Below are 14,958 nucleotides of genomic sequence, written 5' to 3'. Positions count from 1 at the left end.
CATGTTCTACCACAGGACCTATACCCCAGATAGCAACATGTAGATGTTATTTGTCAAATATTTGTAAGAGTTTTTTAAAGTGATATAATATTGTATAAAACAATAAATTGTCCATGACTTTATCAATAGTCAATACTCAATAATTGTATATATTTTATATCAAACCTTTTGAGATACTAACTTATGTCATTTCCATATAATTCGTTTGCGAATTTTAAGTTTTCTACTATATTCTTCCAGGTAAGAACCTCCAGGATGGAGCGAGGAAACGGGACTTCTGGAGCGGGAGGCAGTGGCGCTCACGTCTCTCCATACTGCGGGGATCTGCTGGTCGACTTGCACGACGTGTACGTCCACTACCACGGTTATGCCAGCCTGCTGGTTTGTGCGTTCGGTTCGGTTGCCAATGTGCTCAACATCGCAGTGCTGACACGCAAGGAAATGGTCTCACCAACCAACGCCATACTTACTGGACTGGCCGTGGCCGATCTGTTGGTCATGGTTGAGTACGTGCCGTTCGCCTACCACATGTACCTACGGCCAGCCAACTATCCACGCGCTGACCGCTTCTCCTACAACTGGTCTCTATTCGTCTTACTTCATTCGGACTTTTCGCAAGCATTCCACACCATATCCATATGGCTGACGGTCACCCTGGCCGTATGGAGGTAAGTTGAGCACTCGCGTTTATAATGTAAGTATAACCTAATATAATGTAGGGCACACGTGAATTTTAAAATGTAAATTGCATTTTTTCCAAATTTCCTGAAACATTGCTTTCGGAGCACAAAATTCGTCTCATCCACTTAAGGTGACTTAAAATTAAAACTTCTATTTAGTTTTTTTTTTATTCTCTGAGAATTTTTTGTAATTTGTATGAGATTTTTTCTTATTTTTTCAAATTTTTTTTGTATAAGATTGGATAAAATTTGATATCAATTTACTATATTAGACTATATCCCACTCAAAAAAAAATTGTTATTATTTATTTTGCTTTGGCATAATGTTAATATATTCATGTTGTGTCTTCACCTATATACCTATGAGTCAAAGGTGGTCACTGCTACTCAACGGTCTGAGAAACGAAATTTTAATATTGAGATAAAATGGTTAGAGTTCTTAACATGTTTTGTTTCTATAAACTCAAAAATAAAATATTTGTTTTGACATTGTTCATAATCTAAAATAATCAATTTATATAGCTAATATGAATATTTTATAAGTAGAAATGTGGAATTTTGAATAGTTACCTAAGTAGGTAGCTTTTAAAGTATACGCTGGAGGCTAATGAAACAACATGTACATAGTACGTACATACACATAGGTTATAGTGAAACACTTTAAATATATATTTATGTATAAATGCAAATGAAATAAAAAAAAAACAAGAAAGTGTACAAATATTTAAAAATTATAAAAAGAAAATACTTGAAAAATATTTTGACAAAAAAATATATTTAATTACACGACATGATAAGTGGATCACTCAGTAAATAAAAAATAGACCATAAACATCTCACAAGTCTTGAACAATAAAAAAAATTTCAACAGACCGAAAAGTCTTAACCATTTACTTATTAAATAGAAACACTATCCAAGGAGAAGGTTATTTCATTCTAGGTAACGAAATATCAATATAATATTATTATTATGTCATTTTGGAACTTCAGAAGTCCAATATAATTATTATAGTTGTTCAAGACTTATTTAGAGTTTTGATGCCCTAGGTAAAGTTTTGATGATGCCACCCCTATTCCGTCTTAAACAAAATGTGTCACTGCAACTATTTGGATACAAAAAGTTAGCAAGAACTTACAAACATTCAACATTTGAGACGTACATGTCAAATCTTCAGGTTTCTTCGTCATAAAATATTTGTCTAACTTGAGAACTGTATAAATAACAAGTTCATTTTTAAAATGTTATTCTATGGATAATTTTTGCAAAACTGCACAACCTACTAATTATTATTCATTTGCCAGTAATTTGAGTATGCTATGCTTTTATAATATTGAAAAATTATCGGATTGTATCAAAAAAATTTCAAAATAATAAATACAATGAATAGAACAAAAATCATTTTCAAGATTTCAACAGATATAAACCTGAATGCACAACGAAACTGAAAATAACATCTTAGTCTTATAGTTTAAATAATTCACTCAGCTATGTACATCTATTATTTATATTATGTACAACTATGATTTACTATAACAACAACACAAAAAGTGAAAAATGATCAACATAATATAAAATATAAAAGTAGTAACTAATAATAAATTAGATAAATAAAAGAAGTGAAAGATAATTTCGATTTTTGACTTACCAGATACTAGTGGTACAGCAGTAATGACATCCTACTGCTATGTTAGCTATATGTTCATTCCACAAATTGTAATCCCATAATACATATATTATATATGTATATATACTTGCTAATCTTGTGCACTTTGTTGCCCGTTAAAAATGCCAACTCTATGTGAGACTCGATGGTAATAATACGAGCAGTATTTATGCCTACCTGGCACCTGCTGTAGATTGAGGACCCCGCTTGATGAGTACTTTATATAAATAATATGTTTTATTTTTATTTTGATTGCGGACACGCCAATGAGCGACTATAAGTACAACTCAGCCACCTTGGTAGACAATGTGTGAAAATTAAATTGTATGCATGCTTATACCTGATCTGCCCAATGAGCTACTGCAGGCAACCAATAAACAAAAAAAAAATACCAATTTCTACTAAATATATTTATATTTTGTCTATAACCAATATCAACCATATATAAACAAATATTTTCTTCGTAAATCTTAAAATTCCTGCTTGAGCAACTCCCTGGGTTGGACCTATCGGATCCAATTGTCAATCTAAACCATCCAGGACATCACCCAAACGCATACAACAAAAATTCATTCAAATCGGTCCAGCCGTTTAGGAAGAGTTCAGTGACATTCACACGTAGAGTAGAATTATATATGTAAAGATATATAAAATAATTTTATAATATGAGAATGTGTCAATAATATTTTACCAAGCATTATACCAACAACTAAATTGCACAATAAAATTATATTGATTTTTACGTAAAACTGAAATATGTTTAAAACAAATTGTTTCTATTTTTAATAACTAATGACTATATAGACGATGACTCAATGGCTGTAGGTTGCGGATAGCAATGTATTCCTTCACGTCTAAAACCCTAAAAAAATTGCAACCCACAGGATTAGAAGTACTAAATGTCAGTTGTATTTGCATATACCAACTTCAGTATAACTATTAAGGATCAATTTATACGCAGAGCATTATCTGAGGCTATACTTCATTTAAAACTTCGGCGTACTGTATACAGGGATTGTAAAATTACAATGACACAAGGTCCCCACATCCCATATTATGTACGAGAAAACGCTAAATACGAACTACAATGTACACCTTGTGTTGTATAGCATTCGATAAGTCCGAAACGCTCAGGGAGGCTGACCCTAGGAGGCTTCGACCCCGTGGTATCGTTTTTAATCACCGAATGCATTTAATTTTAGGATCGTTATAACTTTAAGACTTGCAGAGGTAGAAAACAATAGAAACCCAATTCATACAAATCTATTGCAGGCTACTACATAGTCTAAAATATACAACTTGTGTAATGTATAGGTGCAGAATTTATGTTGCTGGAGATAGACTTCCAAAGGGACAGATAAACAGAAATCTTTTTGAATATATATGAATCAAAGAACCCTCGTTCGCCGATATGGCTTATTATTAAACCTGTATCATTTACATAACTTTGGGGCCAAAACTATGAACTTTTCTATCTATAACCCTGTCGGTTCTCAACCCCTACAGTCTGCTAGTCTCACGCGTTTATGGTTTATGTATTTATTTTTGGACATTTTCCAATATATATATATATATATATATATATGTATTATATTTTCCCTTCGTGGGAAAAAAATCTAACTGTTACAAGGTTCGCTGGATACTAAATAAGTGTGTTAGTTATATAAGACCAAATAGTTCAATACTATAGGAAAACCGATAAAATGTGAAAAAAACCTAATAAATTAAAGTACATTAATCCGTGAAATCATATTCACTGTAGGTTTTGTGTAACGCCAAAATATAATACAAGTTTTATTTATAGTATCGATTTTTGTTAAAGTTGATGACAAATTATTTTTACAGCAAAATACTATACTCTATATACTAAGAAATAAACTAAATTATGAAATGCAATATTTCAATGGTTCGGTAAAAAAATGTTTTCAAATAATAATAAAAATAATTTCATTTTCTTAATTTTACTTTGATTTAACACACAATTACGTGAATTAGCAGAAATTAAATTACTTAAAAAAACCAATAAGAAAGAAAATAGTTTAGAATTAATTAATGTAATTCCTCAAACATTTTAGACTAATATTTTTGAGATTTGTAGTCAGAATTCAAATTTGATGTAAACCTAAAACATTTAAGGACAAGACCATTAACATTTGAATTTGAAACAACATGAAAATTAATAATTTCAACTAGTCTGTATAATTATAGCTTGTTTCAGTTATTTACGATTTAAGTATATGTATAACGAGTTACATTTACAAATTGCATGTGGACAGTTATATCTTGTATCAATAGCCCGTATTTATTTGAGTTAAATTTTAAATTTAAACTAATGTACATGATTTAATTAATTATTTATTCAAGACTTGGTAAAGTTACACCAAGAGTGATTTCTATAAAGCATCTATGCTTTACGAATACCGAATAAGATTTTTCTTTTTTTTCGTCTGGAAAATAAGTCAGAGTTAACTTGGATTTTTTTTTTACTATTTTTCAATAGTAGAGTGTTGTTTCCCACTACAATTTCATTAATTTTTTAGAATTCATCTAGGATTTCGACGGATAATGGCAATTTTTTAAGGACTTGCATTTAAGGTCGAAAATATACGTAGAAATCGTGATACGACCGAAGGCGACAAGATTAAGTGAGTTGTATCGGTCTAGAACATAATTAACTTTAGGAGTAGGTATAGTCATTGATTGTTTCACTTTATCATTGAAGTCCATTTGAAGTACTGCTTTTTTCAATAAAAAAAAAATAATAAACCTGCACCAATAATACCAATAATCAATACTATACACTTTAAATTCAATTTATGTTTTTACACTTTAAAATATGAAGCGCAAAACAATATTTTCTAAAAATATAATAGGTAATGTTTATAATAGGTGCCTACTTTGAAACTTCAGATTATATTTAACGAAAAATTAATATTTCGTAAATAAAATCAGGACGGTAGGTGTATATTGTATATTCTGTTTAATGAATGAGTACCTACCTACCTATTATATTAATATGTAATACAAAAAGATATTTTGAACGATAAAGGCACACCTATTAAATATTAACATAACTAATTTATTGAAAAAATATGTTTAATATTAATAAAAAAATCACATATTTGTATAATTTAATTATTCTGTACATTTAAATAGAAAATGATATGAACAGTGAATCAATTAAAATATAGTAAATGGTTAAATTTAAGTTTATTAAAAAAATAATTATTATTTATAATAATTATGGTTTATTTTTGCAGCCAAGTAAAACTTTTAAAAGTATTCTACCTTTTTAGTCAGCTGAGTACCACCTATTATTTTTTTAAACCTTGAAGATCGCATTTGTAATAAAAATTTGTATTTTATACAAAAATTCTATTTTTATTATTATATCATATAATTACAATTATAAAATAATTTATTTATAAGTGGGATAATTTTTATTGCTTTTCCTTAACTAATTGTTCTATTTTCTGTATTCGAGACGATGCAATCCTCAGTGAATTTTTCATGTGAGTGTTAGTTAACCAAGAATAAGAAAAATTTACTATGGTTAAAATATGTTAGAGGACCTCAAATACATACAAGATGGGTTTGGATGTTATGAGGTTAGATTGAAGACCCATGTATTATACTAATATATTAGGTATTGTTTCTTAAATAGTTCTTAGATAACTATACTTTTTACATAAACTATAAAACATAAATTAATTAAAATTAAACACTAATATATGTATAGAAAATATATAGAGCTATTGATTTTACCTAGAAATTAAACATCTAATGAATATGATAGTCCTTTCTAAAAGTTACAACTGAATAAAATATAATATTTATAGTAATATTAAAAATATATTCATGATACATAAAAAAAGGTATTTTTAAATTTACTTAGCTGGTAATATTCAATCTAAGGCAGGTGTTTAAAAATTCAACAAAAAATAGAATTTTGATGATTTGCAGTTCAAATGTATCTATTTGAAAATAAACAAATCAAACGTTTTAAATGTATTTTATCATTTAAGTTGAACTTAGTTTAGAATTCTTCTAAGAACATATTATTATGATGTTTTCACACAATGTATAATGTCATTATATATTATATCATTGTTGTCTATTGATCGCATCTAGTTGATAAATTCCTCCACGTGTAGAATGCAAACTTCAAAGTAGGTACTTATTCTCTACTAGTTTTTGTATGAAGTAAATTAGGATTTTAGCAATCAGGTCAAAAGTATCCGATAACGCACCACGTCAAAGCAAACATTTTAACCTTATAAGTAATAACTTCAATAGATGTCTAACGCCTTTATACAGGTAAACTCAACAAAATAAATTCATTATTTTTTACAACACGTTAATTTAGTAAAAAGTATTACATACTCCGAAGACCCAATAAATAAAAATGGTTTTATTAAAATAATCTAATGAATTATGTCACCCTTAATATGTTAGGTTAGGTCAGAAATATCTTTACCTAATTCAAAATGTTTATTATCTACCCAATTACCTACCTAATTGTTTTGGTAAGTACACAAATTTAAGTATTGTAGTAATATGTAAACAATCTTAATACGCTTATTAAAAAATTACACACTTAATTTTTACCAATTTATTAATCATGATGATTCATTGTACATTATACTTCTATTAGAGTATCATATAAAAATACATATTTACCATCCAAACATTCAGTTAGCAACATATTTCAATAAGCGCACATACACGAGTTTATAACACATAACCCCGACGAAAAAAAGAAAACATTTAATTCAAGTCGCGTGCATAAAATGTAAAAGCTTTTAGATTTCTTGCAAATATGTGACAGACGTTACATCTTTAGAACATATAAAAGATACGAAAATGAAAAGACGACGTTTTATTTCATCCACAAAAAAAAATAGATTAGGTTATATAAATAAAATATATTTTTAAGAGTGGAATAACCTACTTCCGAGATAATGTTTATTTCTTATAAATTAAAAAAAAACAATTTATGGGATGTATATATTGAATAATGGCATGCATAAGATATTATAATTACTTTATCATAATACCATATTATAACACTTTATTTTGTGTAATTACTGTTAAACTTTTTATGACGCTTTGAACCCCTTTTTGAAACGATGAATTTATAATTTATAAAGCACGCACACTTATACACATTAAATTTATGAGCTCAATGGCATAAATAAAGAAAAATTTATTTTAAATTTTATAAAGCACAAAATCAGCTTAAGGGCATTCCAAAAACCACGTACTACATATCCATTGTAATTTATTTTAAAACATTCAAATGTCTGTTGGACAATATTGATGATTAATATAGGCAATTTTAAGATTCCAAGTTTATACTCAATTAGACAATTGTAGACTATTTAGCTTACAATATCAAGACTTTTGTAAAATAACATCTGGATTCTAGATAAATGTATCGTAATCATATATCAGTAATATAGGTCCCGGATATTAATTTAATAATCAAATATTAAGTTCTTGATATTTGCATTAAAAATTAATTACGGACTATACAAATTAATAGTACATATAATTAACCCAAACGTTTACACTTCAAAACATACTTTTTTTTTAAAACATTCATTTCCGCAAATTATTTTGTTGTTTTCTATTTTCTTTGTCTTATGTGGGTGGTTTTAATTTAGAGTAACGATCGATTTTTCTTTGTTAAAGTTTATAATAATCTTTTGATGTAAGTAGTATTCATGTTTTATATTAGAAATTATTTGAATCTAGAAGTGTTCAAGTATATCCGAATCTTATATCTTAATCGTGTGCAGGTTCTTAAAATTTATCCTTTTTTACCCTTTTTCATTATAAATAATTTAATTCACAAAATAAAATAACGACAGCTTAAGTAAAATTACATTAAAAGTTTTTCTCAGTAGAAATAAGTTGAAGTAATTTTTATTATTGTAATCGATTGATAACGTATTGACAATATTACTATAAAAAATTGATAAGCTAATGATGATTTAATTTTAGATGTTCATTGAAATCGATTATTTTCTGTATCATCGCTGGTAAAATACTATAATTTAAAAAATATGTTAAAATTACAAACTTGAATTAACTGTTGGATGTGGAATATATCCAAATGTATTACAAATAGTTATAAAAACATAGGTAATAACAATTTTTATTTTACTCAAGTTACAACTTTTATATTAATTAATCATAATTGTAGTAATAATGAGGAAAAACGTACGTAATGAAAAAAGTACCAAACTCCATTTGGTAGATGAATGTTATTTTTTACTTTTTTTTATTGTGGTTTTTTACTTTTTGTAAAAAATATCGTTTAATAATAGTTTAATTTCAGAGATAACAAATTACATAAAATGTATTATGATTTATATGATCATTATATTTAAAATTTAGTCAAGTTTTTAAAAGAAAATACGATTTTAGTCTTATTATTTATGAAACACTTAATAAATAGCGTAGCTATAGTGTTTTACAGGATCATACGATCCCAGCCACTTTCATTACACAAAATTTGGAAGGCCTAGTAAAATTAATTTTTAAAAAATACATTTTAAACTGATTGATTAAATATTTTATTAAAATAACTTTGTAAGGATATATTTATAATCACTCATCAGTCAATATAATAAATAACTATAAAATAAAAGCTAGATACCCATAGAATCACAGAATTTGATTTGCTCACTATGGTACAGGAGAATGTTGTATTTCATTATTAAAGGGTTGGAAACCTATGTAATAATTTATTGCTTTTGCCAAAAATGTGGAGCCCAGTTAAAAGTTATACCATCATTGCTCGATTTTCTTCTAGATATGACGATGGTATTTAGTATCTTTTATTTACTTTTAGAAAAACCTGAAAAACTAATCGAAAAAATTACCTCTTCAAAGTAGATATCAAATAAACTCAATTTCCAATTTACAGATCTCGTCACTTGATAGTTTTGGAGCATTTCTCCACTTTACAAAAAGTGTTCACAGCATAAACATTAAATGATACAAAAATAACATATTGTAATAATAGCAATCCATTCCTCACTTTACTTATATCTTATCAAAACAAAAAAATGCATTATACAATTTTGAAAATTCACAGTGATTCAAAATATTATGGACATATTTGTTCTAAGAATTTCTGTGCCTATTATAGTTTTAATAATTTATGGCTTACTCTGTATCTGTACTCGGAACTTCATTTTCAGATACTGTAATAAAAACAGTAAATTAATACAGTCTCAAAACATCTTATAATTATCTAAAAATATCAATTGAAATAAAAACCGAAATTTGTCGAAGTTGTTTGATAATTTACAATTATGAGTGAATGATGAATGCACAACATTTAAAACTTAAATAAACGATTGGTGAAAACGACTTTTATTAAATTTATTCTGAATGACTAAATTCAAAAATCAAAAAAATAATTCTATTAAAACATCCTGTACATTTATTATGTTTGGTAATATTAATTATAAGGATTGAATTTGTACAGCCATGTCTAATGAACTTTTAATTACGACATTACACGTATGTATTTTAGATTAATTTGAAATGCTATATTATAATATAATGCATTCAAGCCTTAACTTTTACGGTGTCCTAATCGATCAAATTATTTTTTCATACAAGTTTCGTAAACACACTATTTGAAATTATATTATTATTTTTCAAAAGAAACTGCTATAAATCGGTATCTAACTTAATTTCGGGTCTTAAGAGAGTTTCGTGAAAAAATAATTTCCAATCGCACTTAAAAAAAAATACTTTTCGAAAAAAAGAAAACTTTTACCGTCAACCGTAATTCTATACAATATTATGAATGGACAATAACGGTAGGATGAGAAAAACCCACACGGTCAGAATTGTGGATGAATCCATTATCGTCATTATTATACGTCTGGTCATTGGGGAATAGTAAGTTCCAACACGAGATTATCAGGTAAAAATTGCATACGTTTATACTTTATTCCAATAGATGAGATGTCTAAGAAAGTTCCTACGGGATCATAAAAATGAAATTGTTAATTCCTGTACGGAGGAAAAAGAAAGACTACTAAATAATCGCAAAATTCTGTTATTTCTGAATTTTAAAATTAAACTTTTATGAGGGTATTAACTTTTTACATTCTCAAGAATAATATGAATTTTAAATTTTTTAAGATAATTGAATGAGTTAGTATCATTATTATCCTAACATCGGTGTATAGGGACTTACTTATTACATTTTTTTTCGACTATCTATAGGAATTAACCAGTTGTAATGTTTTTGCTGTGTCGCAACTTACATCATGTCATTTTTTTACAGCGTAAGAACTAATGTATGCATTTTTTACCCTTTAGGTCTCGTGTAGGAACAAATTAGTTGCGTCCCGTAAAAAAGGTATGCGCGAAATGTGTCCAACTATATTGGTCAGGTCTCAGGTAGTATGTTTTTTTTTCCGTTTTCGTTGTGTATTTATAAGAGGGTCTTGGACACTGATATTATACTGCGAGATATATTATGTCATTATGATGTATATACTAAATTACAATAAACATGGGTGGTTTTTTTTATCGATTCCTGGTTAATAAGCAACAATAAACAAGTTGTCGTTTATCGTCATAATGGTCAATAACAACTCGAGTCAATAACTATACTTTACCACCGGCGCCTTGTTTTATTATATATAATATATTATATAAATTAAGTATATATAATATATTTTAGTAACTCACTTTTTTGCATTTAATTAAATGTAATCAGCTTAAAAAATAAAATAACAAAGTTAAAAGTTAGATGAAGTAAATCAAAAAGTATAACCCTAATTTTTAAATTATTTATGATTGTATTTGTATTATTATTTTATTACCTATACCTATAAAATTAAATATTCATAATATTCAAAATAAATTTGATTTCGTGATAAATATAAAATGTGAATGCTATGAAAAATATATTAAACAAAAATACTTTTGGCAAATTCCTTTTTAACAACGGTATTAATCATTTAGTATTAGACCTAATAACACCCGCTGAATACATTTAAAAAAAATCCCAATTCACATATTATTAAAGTCTTATCGAATTGTAGAAATATTTGACTTATATCACATAATAATTGTGATCACACTTGAATTACGAGTATACTACCTATTTATTGCACTATAGTGCAGTTTAAAAATATTTCGATTTTGGAGGATTGTCGCTCTAACTACTATACATTGCCTAAATATTAAAATTATTTGTTTTCAAACTGTTTTTGACGGAAACGGGAATCGTACGCTTTTAACTTTTGACAGAGAATGGTTCTGCCGGGATGTAACACTATAGATCTTTTGGAGCTCAATTCGTATACCTTTTTCAGGGGGCGCAAATCAAATACTCCTCTTACATTCACCCTTGTCATTAACTATGCTGTTTTTGTCTGGATTTTCACAGGTACGTGGCCGTGGTCCATCCGCAGATAAACCGGATATGGTGCCGGATGGAGACCACTCTGTCGGCGATCGCGTTGGGCTACCTGGTGTGCCCGATCATCTGTATACCCAGCTACCTGTCATTCAACCTGTTCTCCCGAGTGGAGACGTTGGACGCGAACGGCAACCGTCCAGCGTCGATACTGCAGTCGGCGCTTCGAAGGGCCAATAACAGCACCGATGTCCACAACGGTCACGGCACCGGCGGAGGAGGCACCGGCGGAGGAGGCTTCAGCATAGGCGCCAGTGGAGGTGGTGTTGAAGGCGGTGGAGGCTTCAACAATAGCCACGGAGGCGGTGGGCCGCTGCGCAACGTCACTCTGTACTACGTCAACGTCAGCGACTTAGCCACTTCCACTTATCTGGCCGACATCAATTTCTGGGTCTACAGCGTCGTCATCAAGATCATACCGTGCGTGGCGCTCACTGTTCTCAGCCTGCGACTGATATGCGCACTGCTGGAGGCCAAACGTCGCCGGGCCAAGCTAACGGGCAGTGGCCGCAAGTCAGCCGACAAGGAGCGGCAGACGGACCGGACCACCCGGATGTTGTTGGCCGTACTCTTGTTGTTCCTGATCACCGAGTTCCCGCAGGGCATACTAGGCCTGCTCACGCTACTGCTCGGCAAGCGGTTCTTCCAAGACTGCTACCAAAACATGGGCGAGGTGATGGACATGCTGGCGTTAGTCAACTCCGCCATCAATTTCATACTGTACTGCGTGATGAGCAGGCAGTTCCGCAACACGTTCAGCCTGCTCTTCCTGCCGTCCTGGATCTCTAAGGCCGAGTCACAGGCCCTGTCACACGGTAACCCGACCACCACGCAAGTCACGCAAGTCTAAGCTGACGCTGCTGTCGTTGCCCTCCCCCCCGTTAACCAGTCGTCGTTGTCATAGCGTGTATGCTCACCCATCACACAACACCCACACCACCTGCTGACCACCAACTCCGACGACGGTAACGGTGACGATAATATTATAACGTATGCAGGCGGTGATTCACTAAGTATGCTCAATCCCCATTTCTACATAATTAAGTTAAATTATTTGATTTAATCGAATTCTGATTTTTGGTATTTTTATGTATATTTTTATAGTATTAAATACCATATTTTCAATTACTCAGATTTCATACACTTTTTGATGAGGTGTGATCTGTGAAGACAGACACTTTTGTTTTTCCAAATAAGAACCAACTTTATTTCGCCTTAAACTATTTAGCAGATGATTTTTGTTTTTGGAATTTTCAATATAAGTATCTAAATATTGAAATCGTAACCAGTAGTTACCAATGTATTAAACATTATGTAGTGGGTATGGTTTATGGATATAATAATGTATGTCAAATTTCAATATAATATGGGATTTACAGAATATGAAAATTCTGGTAGTTCATACTAATATATTAACATTTTGTAATTAGTAAAAAGCCTTTTATTAAATGTTACATAAATTCTATATTTTTGAAAATCATTTTTAAGCATTATTATTCTTAATAAAAACATTTTAACAACCCAGAAACTACGAGTACTATAGTTAAAATAATCAACTCCAAATTTTATAGAAAAAAAGGAAATTTCTCACATTATAAATATACATTTTTATCGTCACTGTGGAACGAAAATCTAAGTATTTGAAAATATGGCCTTTGAGTATACAAGAAAATTTCAAAAATTACAAGTTGAATTAATGAATTATTAAAGGAAAAGAGGGATGAGCATGCTCAGTGAATCGCACTATTTATAAACATTTTCTGGTTACACTTTGAGCTCCCTTAAGGCTCAAAATTCTAATATTTAAATGTTAACGATAATTACAAATCGACCACACAGGGTTATTGTTTTTAATCTACACGCTGTTTTTAGCACTAAACAATTTCACTGTTCATGTTTCAAGCCTTTTTCGCTATCCCGTTGACCGCAAGACTTGAGCTGCGTATTCATACCGAATTTCGTTCAAAATCCTTTACACTCGTTCAAGTACTATCCGCTGCCAAACGGCGTTTAAATAATAATATACCGGACTTGTCACAATGATTATAGTCTATGTATAAATAAATATTTAATTCTAGTCCATAAAACACAAATAATTTCTAGATCATCATTTTTTTTTTTTTAGACTAATGAAAGAAATAATAATAATAACGTCTGCTTTTGATTTTAATTCCCAGCAAAACATTAGGTTTAGATTTTCGGTAACAATGTACTGTTCAACAGAATATTTTGATAATTTCATATATTCATAGTTAAGAACATTACCCATACATTATTGTATTCAAGATGAATAAAATAGTTGAGTAAAAAAAATTACATTTATTTCCGTTTTAGTTTTAGTCGTGTAATGTTTTCAACAGTGTTGGCCGAACAAAAAATGCTGACCTCGAGATGTTTTTGATTCTTTAGTTTCCACGAGATTACCTAACCTATTATATTAACAATAATTCTATTGCGATTTCTCATGAAATAAATTGTTATACCGACTTTTGAGAGTAAAGTGAATTTTTCACTTATTCTGTGGCTACCAATAACTTCAAAATATTATTATTTTAATTTGTTCAATTCGAAACTCGAAAATAACCAAACTACTACACACACGAAGAGATTGCATTGCTAAAAGGGCTTATGCAATTATTATGAAAATGACATTATACTTTAATGTGTTGTAGCAAAAGTAAAATTAGCAATGGAATCACTCCGAAATAATAATCATAAAAGTGACTTACCCATACTAATCGCATAATGTTTGAAGTTATGTTTAATAATACCGAAGTATAATGATGAATAATATTAACAAATTTTAATGTGAATTCAAAAAACTAAGTTAAATTTATAACATCCAACTATTGATTAATAAAAAAAAAACTTAGATTTGTATTAATTCGGCATATTGATTGATATACTCAAATTCTATAAAAATGTTAGATTTATGTGTTTATTGTTAAATATTACAATACATTATCCAATGTTTCATATTAACTATATAGTTAAATAATTATTGTACTTGTACATAAACATTAAACATATTAATCTTTATGATTTTAATAATGTTATATTATTAATCAATAAAATTAGAACATTCTGTAAATTATTAGTTAAAATATAAAATAGGTTTATAAATTATAATTTAGTCTATAGGGGGACTACCTATCAG

The 14,958-nt window shown here is 29.3% G+C and overlaps 1 protein-coding gene across 3 annotated transcripts in view; it reads left to right on the top strand.

Annotated features, from left to right (window-relative positions):
- The window catches only part of LOC111032460 (sex peptide receptor-like), a 95,174-nt gene extending 81,904 nt beyond the window's left edge, over positions 1-13,270 (top strand). For all 3 annotated transcript variants that reach the window (XM_022312808.1, XM_022312807.1, XM_022312806.1), the window contains 2 exons: positions 241-668; positions 11,772-13,270. In XM_022312808.1, the coding sequence (XP_022168500.1) occupies positions 256-668; positions 11,772-12,651 (1,293 nt within the window). In that variant the 5' untranslated portion in view covers positions 241-255 and the 3' untranslated portion in view covers positions 12,652-13,270. The remainder of the gene's footprint in view (positions 1-240; positions 669-11,771) is intronic.
- Positions 13,271-14,958: the final 1,688 nt, after the last annotated feature.

Source organism: Myzus persicae, unplaced genomic scaffold, assembly GCF_001856785.1.
Source record: "Myzus persicae strain clone G006 unplaced genomic scaffold, MPER_G0061.0, whole genome shotgun sequence".
Taxonomy (NCBI): Eukaryota; Metazoa; Arthropoda; class Insecta; order Hemiptera; family Aphididae; genus Myzus; species Myzus persicae.
This window is presented reverse-complemented; position numbering and strand designations above follow the sequence as displayed.